The sequence below is a fragment of the Suricata suricatta genome, chromosome 11 (genome assembly GCF_006229205.1).
Source record: "Suricata suricatta isolate VVHF042 chromosome 11, meerkat_22Aug2017_6uvM2_HiC, whole genome shotgun sequence".
In the NCBI taxonomy this organism is placed as follows: domain Eukaryota; kingdom Metazoa; phylum Chordata; class Mammalia; order Carnivora; family Herpestidae; genus Suricata; species Suricata suricatta.
In genome coordinates this window covers 3823566-3841542 of record NC_043710.1, presented here as the reverse complement: position 1 = coordinate 3841542, position 17977 = coordinate 3823566, and the positions used below count along the sequence as shown (strand labels likewise).

General features: G+C 64.8%; 2 protein-coding genes across 2 annotated transcripts in view; one reads left to right on the top strand and one right to left on the bottom strand.

Annotated features, from left to right (window-relative positions):
- The window catches only part of MRPL21 (mitochondrial ribosomal protein L21), an 8238-nt gene extending 8174 nt beyond the window's left edge, over nucleotides 1–64 (bottom strand). The window contains exon 1 of the mRNA XM_029957352.1: nucleotides 18–64. Coding sequence (XP_029813212.1) covers nucleotides 18–64 — 47 coding nt within the window. The remainder of the gene's footprint in view (nucleotides 1–17) is intronic.
- Nucleotides 7–17977, top strand: part of IGHMBP2 (immunoglobulin mu DNA binding protein 2) — a 23207-nt gene continuing 5236 nt past the window's right edge. Inside the window, exons 1-13 of the mRNA XM_029956328.1 lie at nucleotides 7–148; nucleotides 2162–2331; nucleotides 5516–5699; nucleotides 5913–6010; nucleotides 7668–7831; nucleotides 9013–9213; nucleotides 10737–10884; nucleotides 12338–12512; nucleotides 14801–14983; nucleotides 15188–15306; nucleotides 15719–15813; nucleotides 16583–16706; nucleotides 17348–17975. Coding sequence (XP_029812188.1) covers nucleotides 63–148; nucleotides 2162–2331; nucleotides 5516–5699; nucleotides 5913–6010; nucleotides 7668–7831; nucleotides 9013–9213; nucleotides 10737–10884; nucleotides 12338–12512; nucleotides 14801–14983; nucleotides 15188–15306; nucleotides 15719–15813; nucleotides 16583–16706; nucleotides 17348–17975 — 2375 coding nt within the window. The 5' untranslated portion in view covers nucleotides 7–62. The remainder of the gene's footprint in view (nucleotides 149–2161; nucleotides 2332–5515; nucleotides 5700–5912; nucleotides 6011–7667; nucleotides 7832–9012; nucleotides 9214–10736; nucleotides 10885–12337; nucleotides 12513–14800; nucleotides 14984–15187; nucleotides 15307–15718; nucleotides 15814–16582; nucleotides 16707–17347; nucleotides 17976–17977) is intronic.

The following is a 17977-nucleotide window of genomic DNA, read 5'->3' as shown; positions in this document are numbered from 1 at the left end:
GGGAACTCCGCGCGCGCCGCAGCCGGACCTCTGCTGCCGCGGGCCCTGGCCGGGCGGCCGCCATGGCCTCGGCGGCCGTGGAGAGCTTCGTGAGCAAGCAGTTGGACCTGCTGGAGCTCGAGAGAGACGCGGAGGTCGAGGAGCGCAGGTACGGGCAGGCAGGGATTTGCCCTCCGGCCCCCCGAGCTCCGCCCGCGGCGCTGTGTGTGTTTGGGGGTACTCGGCCGCCTCTGGAGATGGGGCTCTGTCGCCTCCCGGGGGGCCCTTGCCGGTTTGGGGTCTTCAGGAAGCCTTTTCTTTTTAGCCTGGAGCCCCCGAGCCTCCTTCCAGTCCCAGGCCTTGCCTTTGCCCCCAGTGCGTCTTCAGCCCTTTGCCTTTTCGGGGCCTGGCGGGTGGGAAGGCCTGAGGATGCGGCCGCCTGGGCTCTGCGATGGGCTAGTGGGTGGGTCTGGACCTGGGCAGGAGCTGGGCCTGGGCCTGGGCCGGGTTGGGCCTGGGCTAGCGGGTGGGCCTGGGCAGTGGGTGGGCCTGGATCTGGGCCGGGCAGGGCCGGTGGGTGGGCTCGCCTAGACCATTACTTCCAGTACGCTACTGTGCTTAAAGGGCCATGCAAGTGCTGATGGAGAGCAGCTCCCCCTGGGGAGGGCGGGGCTCAGGCTGGCTTTGGGGGCAGGTGGTGGCCGAGCAGAAAAACGGGAGCGAAGTTTCCTGGATGGAGGAGGATGGAGGATGAGATGTGGGGAGGGCAGCCTTCCGCCTGAGGTTGGGCACCGTGGGGAGCCGGCTTGCTTCTCACCTGCAATATTCATTTAGCCGAAGCAGTCACAGTCACGCAATGGAGCGCTCACTGTAAACGCTCTTTCCGGACATTCGTTCCTTTACACCTCGGTGTCCTTCTCATCTCGTGCAGGAGGCTGTGACAGCCGTTCAGGAACTTGCCCAGGGTGACATGTGGAGTCAGGATCGGAGGCCAGGAGGTCTGATTCCGGGGTCTGCACTGCAGACATCGATGGGCTTGGGTGACAGGCTTTAGATTTGAAGATGAAGAGTTTTGCGGTCATACCGACCTTGCTAGAGCCCCAGCTCCTTCGTGCGTGGCTGTGTGACTCTGAGCCTTAGCCACCTCGCCCGGAAAGTGGGATTATTCCCACCTCATGGGTTTCCCGTGAGCACAGAGCGGCCTGCTGTCAGGGGCTCGGCTCAGTTCGGGGTGCAGAGGGAGCACTCACAGAAAGGAGGGTGTCGGTCAGATGGAGAAGGCTCTCGCGGGTGAGTTTGTGGTGCATTCCTCGTGCAGAGGCCGGCTCCCCGCACAGTTCAGCGGGTGGGGTATTCCCCTTAGAAGTAAGACGTCTGGTGACTTTCCTAGGAAATGGGTTTATTCGTGACGGCAGAGAATTGCCGTTCTGGATGAGGAATTTGTGGCATAAGCTCTGGGCTGGTGTGACAGGCGAAGGCGGGGAGGACCTTTGTCTCGTGGAGGAAGGCATTGGGAGGGGTTGTTTTGAACCGAGGTCTGTTCCTGACGGACAGGAGTTCGGGGCGAGGACAACTGCTTGCTGGCTGTGACCAGGGGCGGCAGATTTCTTGGACGAGACGCGGGGTGCATTATTCCCTTTGTGGAACAAAAGATCCTTTCCTGGGGGGGCCCATCACTGATATCTGGAGGTGCAGCTTCCCCTCCTGGCCTCCCTGCTGCATTTCAGTGAGGTTTCCCTTTCTTCCTGTTCACTGGGGTGGGTAGGGGTGGGTGCTGCTGCTTGGGGCTGGAACGAGCAAGCCGCAGAGGTGAGGAGGCCGTTAGAAGGTGTGGTCCAGCCCAGATGATGAGCGTTGGGGTTGGACCAGGGTTAAGGTGGGGAGGACAGGGGCAGAGGTGGATTCGTGAGGGTACAGATGGGGTGGGAGGCAGTGATGGACTCAGTGACGGGAGAACCGGGACGTGCAGTCAGAGCAGAGCATGTCGAGCGAGCAGCTCTACAGGCCGGAGGAGGTGCGGGGGAGCCCGACCCGAGGGGCAGACGTGGACCCCCCTTTGCGCCCTCCTTTGTGCCCGTGCACAGATCTTTGTTTTTCTCTCCCTTTTTCGCTCCTCCCGTGCAGGCGGCAGCACGAGCCGGTGAAGCGTGAGCCCTGAACTCCCCGTGTCGGTCTCTTCCAGGTCGTGGCAGGAAAACGTGTCTCCGAGGGAGCTGCAGAGCCGAGGCGTCTGCTTGCTGAAGCTGCGGGTGTCCGGCCAGCGGACCGGCCTGTACGGGCGGCTGCTGCTCACCTTTGAGCCGCGGAGATGCGCGGCGGGCGCCGAGCTGCCCAGCAACAGCTTCTCTTCCGGTCAGTGCAGGTGGGCCGCTGGCCCCGGCCGCCGCTCGCTCTCCTAGACGGGCGCACACGGGAGATACGGCGTCGCGGGGACGGAGTCTTAGTTAGACAGCCACCAGTCACGTGGCGTTTCGGGAGCCCAGGTCAGCGCTGGCCACACGCGGTTCACGACGCTCGGGTCGCGCGTGTGACCGGCGCGTGTGTCCGGGGCTGCCCGGGTTGGAGGTTCCGTACGAAGGCGCTCAGGCGACCTGAAGAGGGACCTTCCGGATCCTGACTGCTTGTTGAAACAGTATCTGCCGCGTGTTGGATGAAGTAGGTTATCGTTAAGATCTCTCTAGAGAATGTATTTTTCACGGCTTCTAGAAAGCGTGGAATTTCACGTGTCCGTCACTGTGCGTGTCTCGGGCCGCCGTGCTGCGGCGTGCCTCCCTCCGTGTCCCCGCGGTCTCCTGTGCCCGGCCTATTCGGGGCACAGGTGCCGGCCCTGCCCGAGGGAGGCACTGTACTCGCTCTGGAAGACTCCACCTTGTGACGGGGTTTTGATTTCACATCCGGATTTCCCAAACTCCTGCCCACGGTTGTTGGGGTGCTGGCTGGATTTGGAGATGGGGCTGGGGGGCTGCTGGCCGCCATCAGTTCTTCCTGTTCTTGGTAAGCGAGCCGTAGAGCTCGCCACTGGGCGCGGCTGGAGGGGCCAGGGGCATGGCTGGGGCGTGGCCAGGGCTGGGGGGCCAGGGCACCATGGCTGCACCTTTCCCCTTTGCTGTCAGGGTTGAACGTCCGAGTGAGGGGTTGTAAACTCTGAAAACCAAAAGTAAAAACGCATCCAGCAGCGTACACGGTTAGCAGGCACCCTGGGGCGCGATCCAAGGGGTTGGCGAGCGGTTCATAACGGGGAGTCGGAGTGGCGGCGGGCGTCTCCAGCAGAGAGTCTGATGTGTCGCTGCGGCTGACGACCAGACTGAGGCAGGGCCGCTACTTTCTCGTCTCTTTAAAAAACATTTTTTTAATGTTTTACTTATTTTTGAGAGAGAGACACACACAGTGTGAGCAGGGGAGGGTCAGAGAGAGAGGGAGACACAGAATCTGAAATAGGGTCCAGGCTCTGAGCTGCCAGCACACAGCTCAACGCGGGGCTCGAACCCACGAACTATGAGATCATGACCTGAGCCGAAGCCGAATGGTCAACCGACGGAGCCCCCCAGGTGCCCCACTTTCCCATCTTCTGAAGAGCAGTTTTGAGGCGCAGCTTAGAAATGTAAATTCTTTTATTTTTATTAAAACTTTTTAAATGTTTTTATTTTTGCGCGCACGTGCAGGACAGAGAGAGAGACAGAGACAGAGCGCGCGAGCAGGGGACTAGCAGAGAGGGGGAGACACAGAATCGGAAGCAGCCCCAGGCTCCGAGCTGTCAGCACAGAGCCAGACGCAGGCCTCAAACTTGTAAACTACGAGATCGTGACCTGAGCTGAAGTCAGACCCTTACCTGACTCACCCAGGCGCCCCTAGAAATGCAAATCCTGAGACATGGGACCCTGTTCAGGGCACCAGTGGCGGGGAGTGTGACGGGAGGGGCGGGGTCCTCCGTGCTCGGCCCCGTGGTGCACACACAACTGGGCTCTGTCCCTGGTGCCTCGCTGCCGTCCGCTGTTTGTCTTTGTCGAGCGGGGGAAGGACACAGAGGAAGGGTCTGAGGTGCAGCTGACACTCCGCGCCTGGGAGAGAGACACGGCGAGGCGAGCAAGCGCGTCTGCTGCCTGGTGACCCGCAGACACGGAGGGAATGGGGTGTCGGGACGCGGGTGGCTCCGGCTTGGCTCAGAGTGGAGTCGGTCTGGTTTGGTCAGCGGTGTCTTTCGGTCCAGGAGGTGGACGCCCAGGCCAGGGCGGCCAGAGTGGCCTGGGCCAGAGAGATGGCAGGGGCCGCGCGGTGCCAGGGGGCTGGCCCTGGGGCCGGCTGGAGGTCGTCCGTTTCCTGGCTCTGCCCCGTCCTGGGCGGCTTCCTCCTCAGGCGGCAGGACAGCAGCTCTGGCCCTCCGTGTGCTCAGGTTTCTGGTCCCCCCGGACAGAGGGCAGGCCTCTCCCTACAGGCCACTCAGCAGTCTCCCTGTAGTCAGGGGCTCAGGATTGGCCTCCTGTCATCCCTGAGTGGTCGCTGTGGCCGGGGACACGGGAGCAGTGCCTGGCTCTCTGTCCCTGGGGCCAGGGAAGCCCCTCCAAGTCACCCGGTGGGTGAGTCACCCGCAGTTACCGTGGGAAGTGGGGAAATCCATGCCGAGGGGGCGGCAGATGACCTCTGTCCCTCCGTCGATGGTCCCGTTCTGCCTGGAATGTTCTCCCCTCGATGTGCTCTTGGCCCCCACTTCGTTCGGGGCCCATCCTTCTTGCCTGTCCCCACTCAGGGGCCCCTGCCATGCCCTGTTTCTGAAACGACACCTGTGGGGCACCTGGGGGCTCAGCTGGGTATGCGCACAACTCTTGGTTTTGGCTCAGGTCATGATCTCACAGTTCATGAGTTCGAGCCCCACATCGGGCTCTGTGCTGACGTTGTGGGGCCTGCTGGGGTTCTCTCTCCCTCACTCTCTGCCCCTCCCTCACTTGTGCACGCTCTTTCTTTCTTTCTATCTCAAGACGAAGAAATTAAAAATAAATAAAATGACACCCTCGTCCCTCTCCATCCCCCCCAACTGCATCTTTCCTTGGAACCTCCAGTGCTGACCCCTGTGTCTTACTTCTAGTCGGACCGGTGCCCGGACCAGCGCCTGGCATGGAGTAGCCACTTTGAAAGTTTTATTGATTGATGTGTTTGTCTCATTTTTTTTACTAAAATTTTTTTTAAAACATTAATTTCTGAGAGTGAGGGGGAGAGAGGGGATCCAAAGTGAGCCCTGTGCTGACAGCAGAGAGCCTGACACGGGTCTTGAACTCAGGAACCAGGAGATCATGACTCGGGCTGATGTTGGACACTTAACCCCCTGAGCCCCCTGAGTGACCCTGGTGTGTCTGTTTCAAACAGCTCATGGACCTCAAGTCAATTTTTGTACATAATTTAGATGTCATTTAATTTTTTTTACTGCTACTGGTTTCATTTCTAAAAGCTAACAGGATATTTGAAATAATGCTGGAATTTATCATAGAAAATAATTCGGTTTTACTTGGCTCAGTGTTTTATAACCCGAGTCCTGCTTCCGTAGGCGACATCGTGGGTGTGTGTGACGAAGGCGGTCAGCTGGCCACAGGGATCCTGACCCGGATCACGCAGAGATCGGTCACCGTGGCCTTTGACGAGTCCCATGATTTCCAGCTGAGCTTGGATGGGGAGCGCGCCTACAGACTGTTAAAACTTGCCAATGACGTCACTTACAAGCGGCTGAAAAAGTAAGGGCGGGAGTGACTGGGAGTCACATGCGCTTCTTCCCCAGACGCGGCTCACGCACTCCGGTGGGAAGGAGCGCGGTCGAGCCGAGTCTGGAGTCGGTGGGCGCCCCTCCCGGGGGTGCGGGCTGCAGGGGGCTGTGCCGGGGCGCTCGGACGCGGGGTCCGCGGCTGGTTTCCAGCCCGCGCCTGATTCTCCTTTCTCGCCCCCGGCAGGGCTCTGGTTGCCCTCAGGAAGTACCACTCCGGCCCCGCGGCCTCCCTCATCGAGGTCCTCTTCAGCGGGTCACCCCCCAGTCCTGCCAGCGAAATGCGTAAGAGCCTGCTCTCTCCTGGCCGAGATCGCTCCAGAAGTACCGGGGGCCCCGGGACCTGGGGTGTTTGCACAGGGGGTTGAGGGCGCACAGTTGGGAGGAACTCTGTGTCTTTCCCGTGGGCGGCCCCGCCTGGGCCCGGTGCAGAGCAGCAGTGCGTCCCGCTGGCTTTCGGACGGTCTTTCGGACGCTCTCGGTACGGTGTTCTGAAACGGAAGGATGTGGTGGCTCGGCGGCCCGGGAAAGCCCGCAGTGGCCGAGCAAAGCCTCCGCCCCCAGGCGGGTGGTTTGTTGGAGAAGTCCCCGTTCGGCCTGCACGTTGTTACCTCTCGGCGTCTTTCGGGCTGCACGTATCCTGGGCATTTCCACGTAGACACACGTGTGCACACGCGCTCGCCTGCCTCACCTGCACTTTTGCGTGCCCCTCAGAGGTCTTAAAGAGCCTCTGTTTTGAGGAGGCTTGTGGCGTCCCCAAGTACAACCCGCGAAGCCGCAGTCCCCGGTCTCCCGACTCGGCGGTGCTCAGTCCGTCCCTGCTGCCGGGGGCGGCCGGGCTGGTCCACGCCCTCGAGGTGCCGTGCCGTGCTGACCACCTGGAGCCTTATTTTTATTTAAAATTTTTAAATTTTTTTAGCGTTTCTTTTTTGAGAGACAGAGCATGAGCAGGGGAGGGGCAGAGAGAGAGAGACACACACAGAATCCGAAGCAGCTCCAGGCTCCGAGCTGTCCGCACAGAGCCCGACACGGGGCTCGAACCCACGAACCGCGAGATCATGATCGGAGCTGAAGTTGGATGCTTAGTCGACTGAGCCCCCCGGGCGGCCCCCAGTGTCCTTTAAGCACAGGGCTGCCACGTGGTACTTGTCCAGATACTGAAAACACTCCTGTCTCAAAGTTGTATTCTGCCACGTGTTTATCCAGAGGCGACTACGCTCCAGAAACGAAATTGGAAGCCTAGTTGCCGTGTTCTACGGAGTGCAGCAGGAGGCGCGTGCGGCAGGAAGGGGCGGGGCTGGGACGAGGGGTCAGGGCCCTGTGCCCGGGAGCTGGGCTCGCTCCCCGGTCGGGGGCCCCCACGCAGCGGGTGCCCCGAGGTGGGCGCCGTGGGGGTGGAGCTGGACGCGCGGGGCCTGCTCTCAGAGCACAGAGCACGCGAGGCAAAGACCTGGTCTTCAGTGTGGAAGCTGGGTGTAGAAACGGGATTCTGGAATTTTCTCCTTTCTTGTGATGTGTTATTTTATGGGCACTTAAAAAGGGACGCCGTGGCAGAAATAACTAGATTCCAAGAGACATTTACTTCAGAAGGTCTTTTGTTGGGGAGCATGAGGTGCCCGACTTTTTAAGTAAATGCACAGGTTGTGTGTGAGTGTTAGGCCTCGTGGGCTGAGGTGGCAGCAAGCAGCTGGGGACCCCGTGTAGGGAACAGGCCTGGCCGGGTCCTGGTGAGACTGGGCCCCCGAGAACAGGCAGCAGGTGGACGGGGCTTGTGGTCCATGGCCTGCTGCTTCCTGTTCCGGGAGGAACCTTCTGGACACAAGGCAGGTGGGTTCCCGTGGATTGGCTGTCTCCCGAGGAGACCCTGTCTTCCTTCCGTCCACGCCGTGTGCAGGGGCGCGGGGCGGCGTGGGCCCAGCCTGACACTGTCTCTCTCCCGCAGAGCCTCCGGCCTTCTGTAACCCCTCCCTGGACGCCTCCCAGCAGGAAGCCGTCTCCTTTGCGCTGTCCCAGAAGGAAGTCGCCATCATCCACGGGCCCCCCGGCACCGGGAAGACCACCACTGTGGTGGAGATCATCCTTCAGGCCGTGAGGCAGGGCTCAAAGGTGGGCACGGGCGCCGGTGCCCCATGCTGACAGCGCCAACGGCTCCGTGTGCCCGGCCTGCGGGAGCTCTGCGGGGTCCCTGCCTGCGCTCTGGAACTGGACCGTCCCGAGCCAGTGTGTACAGGGCGCTGGGCTGGGCCCGTTCCGGTTTCTGACCACTGCGGGGCGCCTGGGAAGGGCGCAGGCGGGAGCCCCGGTCTGTGGGGCTCCGCGCCGCACACTTGTCTCCCCCCCGACCCCCGCACCCTTGGGAGCCCTGCGGTGGGTCGAGGGACACAGGCATGTTGTGGGTACTGGACGCACTGCCCGTGTGGGGTCCCCGGATGACCGCCTTCCCGAGACGTGGGACAGGGTACCGTGTGGTGTCACTCACGTACCTTTTCAGGGTCCGGAAAGGATTTTGTGTCCTCGTGTGTGTCACCGTGCGTCATCGCGGGTTCGGAGCCCGTGGGGAACTTTTAGAAGGTCTTTCTCGTCTGTGAATGTCAGACAGGGACGAGAATTAGAATATTAACAGTCAGAATCTTACTTTGTACTTTTTACAAAACAGTTCTTCACCTGAGTGCTTTCCACGTATGCCATCAGGTGACCCTCGCGGTGTCCCTGGGCGCTGGGGACCGTTGCTGCCCCCAGTTCCCGGAGGAAATGGAGCACTGAGGGCCCGAGTCCTGGTCACAGTGGGCACAGGGCGGACTCGCTCTCCGGAGCCTGCCTGCCTCACGGCTCTCTGTGGGCGGCGCTGCTGCTTAGGGCACGTGGGGGTGTGTCGCTCGGTCACAGGGCGGCCGGTGGCTTCCTCCAGGTGGGTGTCACCTGAAAACCGGATGATGACCGTTCACTGGTGGGAAGCAGGTCTGGCGGGCTGGTACGCGTTGGGGCTGGACAGAGAGGGGGAGACAGAGCCCCAAGCAGGCTCCTTGCTGTCAGTGCAGAGCCCGACGCGGGGCTTGAACTCCCGAACCCTGAGATCGTGACCCAGCCGAGGTCAAGTCAGACGCTCCGCTGACTGCGCCCCCGACGCCCCCGTAGCACGTGCGCCGCGGGCCGGGTCCACCCGCGCTGGGTCTGCGCGTGTCAGACCATGACCGCTGTGCACGCGCGTCCTGCGCTCTCGGCCTTCAGGCTCCTTTTTGCATGAACTTGAACTTAAGAGGTCACTGACGCGGGCCTTGCGTCCGCAGGTCCTGTGCTGCGCTCCCTCCAACGTCGCCGTGGACAACCTGGTGGAGCGGCTGGCGCGGTGGCGGCAGCGGGTCCTGCGCCTCGGGCACCCGGCCCGGCTGCTCGAGAGCGTCCAGCGGCACGCCCTGGACGCCGTGCTGGCGCGCAGCGACAGCGCCCAGGTCATCGCCGACATCCGGAGGGACATCGACCAGGCCTTGGTACGTCCTCCCCCGGGAGCCGCTCCGTGCGGCTGCTCATCCTCGGTCTCCCCTGGCAGCCATCTCTCTCTGTGTTTCTTTGCTTTTCTTTGGCCTCCATCAGCTCATTTAAGAATTTCAAACATGAGGGGCGCCCGGGTGGCTCAGTCAGACGGACGTCCGACTTTGGCTCAGGGCATGATCTCACGGTTCGTGGGTTCAAGCCCCGCGTCGGGCTCTGTGCTGACAGCTCGGAGCCTGGAGCCGGCTTCAGATTCTGTCTCCCTGTCTCTGCCCCTCCCCTGCTCACACTGTCTCTCTCTGCCTCTCCCTAGCTTGTGCTCTGTCTCTCTGTCTCTCTTTCAAAAATAACTGAACGTTAAAAAAACTTTTCAGTCATCAAGATGGCCCATTAAAATTTTTTTTGCCCCAATTTTGTTAAGAAATGAAGGGCTGCCTGTTTTTGGTAGAGATTCGTACTCGGCATTTGATGGGGACTTTGCTGCCGGGGTGGTTTTGTGAGGAGGAGAGGGGTCATCTTAAAGAGGACCGCTCTCCACGCGCCCCTGCGTGTGGTCCTGTTGGCTGGGTAACGTCGGCAAGAGGAAACCCGGCAGCTTCAGAAAACACTCCTCCCGCCAGGCGTGGGTCCATGTCACCCCTCCCTGCCGGGGAGGCAGCCGGTGAAGGTCAGGTGGAGGCCTGTGCTGTCTTGCAGCCGGAGCTCCGGAACTCGGTGGTTCTCTGACGTAGCGTCGGCTCTGTTTGCTCACTGTCAGCTGGCCTCACGGCCTCACGTTGGCGTGGTCTCCGTGTCCTGGGCCGGGGCTGTGAGTCCGCCTTCCCGTGGGCCTGCGGGGTCGCGGGGCGGCACGTGGGCTGCCGCTGTGGGCCCGGCGGAGGTGGAAGACGTGGCATTCGAGGGCAGAGGTGGCGCGGGGATGCGCAGGATGGCATTTCCTGCATCGCACGTGCGGATGGTCGCACTTTAGTCCTGGCTCATCAGTGCTTCTCAGGGTTCTCTCTTCGTGAGGGGGGCACAGTAACCCCCTCGCCAGCCCTGCCAAGCCCCGGGCTCCAGAGCAGAAACCACAGCTGAGGAAGGATGTTACAGGAAGTTGGGGCTTAGGTGAGCGTTTTGGGGGCTGAGGAAGCCGTTAGCCTCTTGGCAGACGGGAATCGGAGCCCAGGCGCAGCGTCTGCTCTGTGTGTGGCTGGCGCCCGGGCCGGAGCCGGCAGGGTTCCCTGTCGCTCAGTCGTGCGTGGCGATCCCCTGCAGCGTCCGCGGGGCCCACGCCGTCTGCTCCGAGGACCTGGCCTGCGCCTCGCCCTGTGCAGGCGACGCTGGCTGCAGGGCCACTGAGGCTGTCACCTGCGTGTGTCTGTTACTCCGTCCAGATAGGTTTTTGCCACTGTAGCGCCTCTTGAGGAGCCCATGACGTGGGCCCGCGGGTTACGAACAGAAGCACGTCGGGAGCAGAGGACAGCTAAGTCGGTGCGCGGTCATGCCCGCGTGTGTCTGTTCTCTCGGCTTTCTTCTGTAGGCGAAGAACAGGCAGACGCAGGAGAAGAGAGAGAAGAGTAGCTTCTGGAATGAAGTCAAGCTGCTGCGGAAAGAGCTGAAGGAGAGGGAGGAGGCCGCCACGCTGGAGAGCCTCCGGGCGGCCACGGTGGTGCTGGCCACCAACACCGGTGAGGGGCCCTGACCCGGGCGCCCCCCCCCCCCCCGCGGGCTCCGGGGGCTCGAATAGGACCGTCCGTCGGCGTTGGGCGGGGTCCCGGGGGGCCTTCGGGCCCGTGTGTCCCTGTAGGTTTCTTACATCGAGTCAGGGGAATGCAGGTTCCCTCTCGCGGACGGAGCCGGCCCCTCCAGGGCTCTGGCCGCTTGATCCGAGCGACTCACGAACGGTCTCAAGTTGCTCGTTGTGTCCCGTACTTTAAACATGCGCAGGGCGTCTCTAACGCCTGGCCCCGGTAATTCGGAAATCGGGTTTCCCTCCCCCCTCAGGGTTTGCTGCTGGTGTTCTCTGCTTAGTGATTCTCCCGACCCGGCTCCGTGAGGCCTGTCTCCTCGTCCTGGGTGGTCAGGACGCCTGTCCGCTGAGCGGACACGTGTGTTCCCACTCCGAGGGAGCAGGTCTCCCGGCCTCTGCGGGGGCTCCGTGTGTGCGTCGGGGCACACGTCCAGTGCCCGGGTGGCACCTCACAGCTCGGCCCGCGCTCCCCGTTGGTGCAGGGGCGGCGGTGAGCCAGCCGTGAGCACTGAGGGCCTCCTCGGGCCTCGTGTTCACATTCACGCAGCCCGACGCGTGTGTGGCCTCCAGGTTCCCGGGGACAGGTCCTCCGCTCTCCCCGGGAAGCCATCTGGTTTTCCCGTCGCTCGCTCCAGCGAGGCCGCAGTGCCGCGGAGAGCTCTGGTGCCTCACGACAGACGCCTGCGGGGAGGGCCGCGCGCCCCGGCGAGCGCCTCGTCAGGGGAGAGCAGGGCGGCCCCGGGACCGGGGGCTTCCGGGGGCCTGCAGCCCGGCCGGGCCCCGGGGCCTCCTCGCTGCTGGCCGTCCCCGTGGTCGCGGGCGTTGGCTTCGAGGGTCCCATGGAACAGATGTGGGGGGTGCCTGACCCGGAGGGAGCCCGCACAGCTTGCTCTTCTGCCCACTGTGACCCTTCTGTCTTTCGTGAGCCAACACTGCCTGGGTCACCGCAGGCCGTGGCTGATCCTGGAGTTCTGAGGAAGTGGGTCTCGGCAGCCGGGCCAGCGTCCGTGGTGCGTCAGCGGAGGAGGACTTGCCAGGGGTCCTCAGGCCGCCGATGCGCCGAGGTCCTTTCGCACCCGGTTCAGTCCTGAACCGTGGTGCCTGCCCTCCCCCAGCTCTGCAGGGCCGGCTTGGGGCCGCCTCGGTCCCTCCCTTCCTGCTCACGGGGGTCTCCCGGACGCGCTTCCGTTTGCCCTGTGAGGTTGCTTCTGTAATCTGAACCCTCCCCCTAATTCCGCAAAGCCCCCTCCAAATCCTGAGCTCTCAAAGCCTTCCCAGCCGTCCCCGCAGAGGCCACGGCAGGAGTTTCGTCGAGATACGTTTAGCCACACGTGTCCCTGTGGTTTGGTGTGACGGGGGAGGGGCGGAGCTAACGCAGCCGTTTCCCCCAGGCGCTTCTTCCGACGGCCCGCTGAAGCTGCTGCCCGACGGCCACTTCGACATGGTGGTCATCGACGAGTGTGCCCAGGCCCTCGAAGCCAGCTGCTGGATTCCCCTGCTGAAGGCCAGGAAGTGCGTCCTGGCCGGAGACCACAGGCAGCTGCCACCCACCGTGGTCTCGCCCAGGTAAGGCCCCGCCCGCCTCACCCCCCCCCTTCCCGGTGGCCTGTCTCCTCCACACGTGCCCCTCCCGCCCACTTGTCTGTGTGTGTGTGTGTTTGTTCTGAGAGAGAGCGAGTGCCAGGGAGAGCAGGGGAGGAGCCGAGGGAGCAGGAGACAGAACCCGAAGCAGCTCCAGTCTCTGAGCTGGAGCCTGACGCAGGGTTCAAACCCACGAAGATCACGACCTGAGCCGAAGTTGGGTGCTCGCTGACTGAGCCCAGGCGCCCCGAGCCCAGCGCCCCTGTTGCCGCACACTCGCCGAGCGGCCAGGCTGTGTGCTCCCGGCGTCGGGGGTCGGAGCCACCGCACGGCTCCTGGTCACATCGGCACCCGGCACCGGGCTGGTCCGTGCCGCTCGGACGGAGTTTTTCTGACCAGGCCGCCAGGTGGGGTCCGAGAGGGGTGCCCCTTGGGCAGGCCGACTGGCCTCGGGGTTCGGCAGCTCCGGCCCAGCGCGGGGTCTTGGAGTCCCAACCTGTAGGCCGGTCCTTGGACCCGGGCCCCGGGGGTGACTGTAGAGACACAGCGGGCCCTGCTGCTGTGGCCGAGCCCCGAGCTTGCTGCCCCTCCTGCGGGGCCCCCGTCTGGACAGGTCCCTCCCGGATGTAGCGTGGCCGTGCCCTCCCTGCACTCAGGACTCTCAGACAAGACCACCCTCCTCGGCGCGTCCCCGCTGCCCACGGGTCCCTGTCACAGCTGAGCATTCCTGAGCGCTCACTGCTCGCTGGCAGTGGTGCGCGTCTGTCTGTTCCCGGCTGCGCCACCTGGAACCCATGCCCCGTGCAGCCGAGACATGGCCGGCACGTGGACGCCTCTGCCCTGGCGGCATTTCTAAGCGTGCCCGGACTGCGGCCCCTCCAGCCACCCCCGGGGCGGGAGATGGGAGATTCCCTGAGCCTGGTGCCAGGGCCCCCCCTTTCCTCCTTTCTCCTCGTCCCGCCGCCGCCGGACAGGGGCCTCTCCTTGGGGGTGAGTGTGGACAGGCCGCACTTGACCTCGGGACGCTCCCAGCTTGTTCTGGGGCCCGCACGTCTGTTGGGTGGAGCCTCGCCGGAGGGGAGCGGGGCCCCGGGAGCTGAGGGGCGTCAGGTCAGGGCCCCCGGAGAAGCAGGCGTCCCGCCCACGTGGTATGGCTGACAGCGGGGACTGCTTCGGGAAGTTGGTCCTGGCAGGGGGATGGCCCCCGAGGGTGGGAGTCGGTGTCCAGACGCCAGGACAGGAGGGTCTGCTCCAGGGTCCCTGGGGCTCCTGGAAAGGCAGCTTCGTCCTCCACAGACCTTGGTGGAGACCGTCTGGAGCCGTGCCCTTGGGAGCAGGGACCCTCTTGTGTCCAGGGGACAAGAAAATGTGGGGGGACACGTGCTGGGTGCGTCCCTGCTTGCAGCTGGGACTGGCAACTTCACTCATTTCCTCGACATGGCTTTTGGTGGCCATCCTGATCACAGAAGGCTAACTCTGACTGAGGTCTCACGGGCTCACGGGGGGAGGACCCTGAGGTGCGACCAGGAGCCGGCCCAGGGTTAGCGCCGCCCACGTGGAGAGAGCCGGCGGGCCGCTGTGCTTCCGACGGTGGCCCCGGAGCTCGCTGGCTGGGCGCCCTGGGCTGCCCCCTTAACCTCTCTGTGCCCCAGAGACAGCGCAGTGGTTACTGCCGTCGCAGGCCTCGTGGGGGGTGAGTTAACAGGCACGAAGGGTGCAGAGTGGCGCCCGGGACACGGGCAGGGCTTGGTGAAGGTCAGCTGCGTCCGGATCTTAGGAAACTCACCTGTAACAGCCTCTCGCTGCTGTGCTGAGTCCTCACGCGTACACTTACTGTCTCACGGTCTGGAAATCACAGGTCCAAAATCTCCCTCCGTGGGTTCAAGCCCAGGTGTTGGCCTGGACGCGTTCCTTCTGGAGCCGCAGGGCAGGATTCATTCCTTTGCCTTTTCCAGCTGGCGGAGGGCCCGCCTCCTTCCCTGGGGCCCCCAGCCGCCTGCAGAGCCGCCAGCAGGGCCCCCCTCTCTGTCGCGGCTTCTCTGCCCCTCATGCTCTTCGGAGCAGCCTCGTGACTGCGTCGGGCCTCCGCTTAGCTTCACGCATGGCGGGCCGTGCTTTTGTGGGTCCCGGGGTCAGGACGGGGCGTCTCCGGGGCCGACTGTACCTTTACCTTCAGGCAGGAACTTGGGCCGCGTTGGGTTCTGAGATCGAGGGCTGGCTCCAGGCTGGACCAGGAGACTCAGGCGCCCTTCCCCATCCCTCTCTCGGCGCAGGGCTGCTGCGGGTGGGCTGGGGCGCAGCCTGATGGAGCGCCTGGCGGAGGAGCTGGGCGCGAGCGCCGTGCGGACGCTGACGGTGCAGTACCGCATGCACCAGGCCATCATGCGCTGGGCCTCGGAGGCCCTGTACCAGGGACAGCTCACGGCCCACCCGTCCGTGGCGGGCCACCTCCTGCGGTGAGTCCCTCGCCGTGCCCTCCCCGGCCTGGCCTCGGCCTTGTGCTCCGGAGCCCCCCCCACCCGAACCACACCCCGGGCTGGTTTCCAGGAGGGGAGACTGGATGGGGGCTCGGTCTCTGGTGCTCTAGGGGCTCCCCGGGGGAAGGGCCCATGCGTCCTGTTCATGGGGCCCGGCCTCACGTGCCCCGTCCACTGGTGCAGGGACCTCCCGGGAGTGGCAGCCACCGAGGAGACGGGCATCCCGCTGCTGCTGGTGGACACGGCTGGCTGCGGGCTGTTCGAACTCGAGGAGGAGGACGAGCAGTCCAAGGGGAACCCTGGTGAGCCTGCGCGGGCAGGACCGTTTTCCCTTGAAGGGACCCCGAGCCCCTCTCCGCAGGGAGCAGGAGGCCTGTAACTGTGGACTCGGAAGAGCTGAGTGGGGGGAGGCGAAGGGGGTGTCCCCGGTGAACTGGGGGCTGCAGCCGCCCAGGAGTGGGCCGGGCCCTCCGCAGCCGGCGGCTCTGCTTCGGGAAGGAGTCGGCCTGGGAGGGGGAGCGGGGGTCCCTGGCCCTGCGACCCCGGCCTGCCGCTTGCACTTGCGCTGCAGGGCGAGTTCAGGGTCAGACGTGTGGCTGCGTCCTCCCCTGCCCGTCTGGCGGGCCTGTGACCCGGCAGTGCCCCTGGCCGATGCCGAATCCGCTGCCGAGGCGTCCGCACGGTGACCCGGGCCGATGCCGCTTGCCCCTGCAGGGGAGGTGCGCCTCGTGAGCCTGCACGTGCAGGCCCTGGTGGGAGCTGGCGTCCGCGCGAGCGACATCGCCGTCATCACACCATACAACCTCCAGGTACGGCGCTGACGGGAGGGGGGGAGTCACCGACTCCTCTGACAGCAACTCCAGGTGGGATCGACCACCTCGCGACGGATCCGGGGCTCACGGGGCAGCAGCAGGAGCCTCCATCCGTCCATTTTACTTGCCCTGACGTGTCCCCGCCCCGTCCTGATGTTAGCCCGCTTCCCTGGTTGGCTTCGTTTCCTGGCCACTCCCTGGTGACATCTGCTGCCTCGGCTGGCACCCTGGGGACCGCCCGTCCCTCCACGACCCCTCCCACAGGGTCTCAGCCTTGACTCTTCCGAGTCGGGCTCAGGTCCCCACCCCTGAGCTGGTGGCTGTGGCCGGAGCGGGGTCCTTGCAGGAAGATCAGGCGTGCCGCCGGGAGGGGTCGGGGGCAGCACAGCGACCTCGCCCGCTCCTTTCTCTTCTGCTCACATTTTCTCCCTCGGCGCCTGCGTGCCGTGAGCACAGCCCGTCCCGATTGGAGGGAGAGACGCAGCGCGGCCGAGTGTCGTGGGGCCCGCGGGGGGTGCCGCCCCTCCCGGCTTGCGGGCACCACACGGTGGGCGTCTGAGGCGGGCGGCTGGCGTGAGGCCGGAGCTGGGGCGCCGCTCCTGTCTGAGCCGTTGACGTGCCGCTGTGTGTGTTCACGGACACCTGTTTGGAGGCGGCCGGCAGGCTCGGTTCAGCGGCAGGAGGCCCTCTGAGGAGTTGAGGTGCAGAGCAGCGGGGCCATGCTGGCCTGCGCCGTGACCAGGACACGGCCTTACTTGGGTTCCAGGTGGACCTGCTCAGGCAGAGCCTCGCCCTCAAGCACCCCGAGCTGGAGATTAAGTCCGTCGACGGCTTCCAAGGCCGAGAGAAGGAGGCCGTGGTCTTGTCCTTCGTCAGGTCCAACAGGAAAGGTACGCGGGGCTCGGGGCGTCTCTGGGGAAGCATAGCGGCAGGTCATCCGGGGGCACCGGGTTTCTGCTCAGGGCCGTGCGGGGCCTGGTGAGAGTGGCCTCCGAGTGCCCTGCATCGGGCAGCAGCGGTGGGGCATGGCGAGGCCCTGACCAAAGGGTCCCGGGGGCTGCCTGCGAGCTGGGTGCTGCGGGTGGGGAGTGGCGTTCCGGGCAGAGGGCAGAGTGGAGGCCGGACCGCGTGCGGGTGCAGTGCCCAGACCCCCTGCCGTCCCCCCCGGGAGGTGCAGGCCCCCAGAGTGCAGAGCCCGGCTCTCGGCCTCCCCAGGGCCCGGTGTCCACACGGTGGCCTCGGTGGGAAGTCGTCGCTGGGAAGGTGGGTCGGGGCCGGGGAGGAGCTGCCAGCATGTCCCCTGCGTCCTCCCAGCTGCAGTCGCCCCCGGGCTGGGCGGAGGGAGGAAGGAGGTCCTGCCTGGAAGCGAGTGACGGTCTGGGGGCTGCCACACCCGGACCGGGTGCCGGGGAGCCGGACCTGGCGAGCTGGGGCTGGCCAGCAGGGGGTCCCCGCAGATGTGGCGGGACGGCGGAGGGGTGCTGGCTGGTCCCCAGGGCCGTCCTTACTGCCCACCCCCGCTTGCTCCTAGGCGAGGTGGGCTTCCTTGCTGAGGACCGGCGGATCAATGTGGCCGTCACCCGTGCTCGGCGCCACGTGGCGGTCGTGTGTGACTCGCGCACCGTCACCAACCACGCCTTCCTGAAGACCCTGGTGGAGCACTTCACGGAGCACGGGGAGGTGCGCACGGCCTTCGAGTACCTTGATGACATCGTCCCTGAGAACTACTCCCACGCGGGTCCCCAGGCCCACAGCCAAGCTGGCGCCAAGCCCCGGGACCCCGCCGTGGCTGCCAGGAAGCCGCCCCGGGATGGGGCCCCGGAGGCCAGGCCGGCGGTCCTGCTGGAGCGGAAGGTGCCGGGCGGGCGGCCCTCGGGCCCTGAGGCTGGTTCTCAGCCCAGTGGCTGCGGAGGCAGCCTGGAGGCAGCGGACAGCAGGGACGGCGAGGCCCGCTTCAGGGCCAGGATCGCGGAGTTCATGGTGAGCGAGGAGGCCCGGCTGGAGTTTCCGGCCTCCCTGAGCTCGCACGACAGGATGTGGGTCCACCGGATCGCGGAGGAGCTGGGGCTGCGGCATGACAGCAGCGGCGACGGCAGGAAGAGATTCATAACCGTGAGCAAGAGGGCGCCGCCTGGCCTGCCACCCCCGGCGGGCTGCCCCC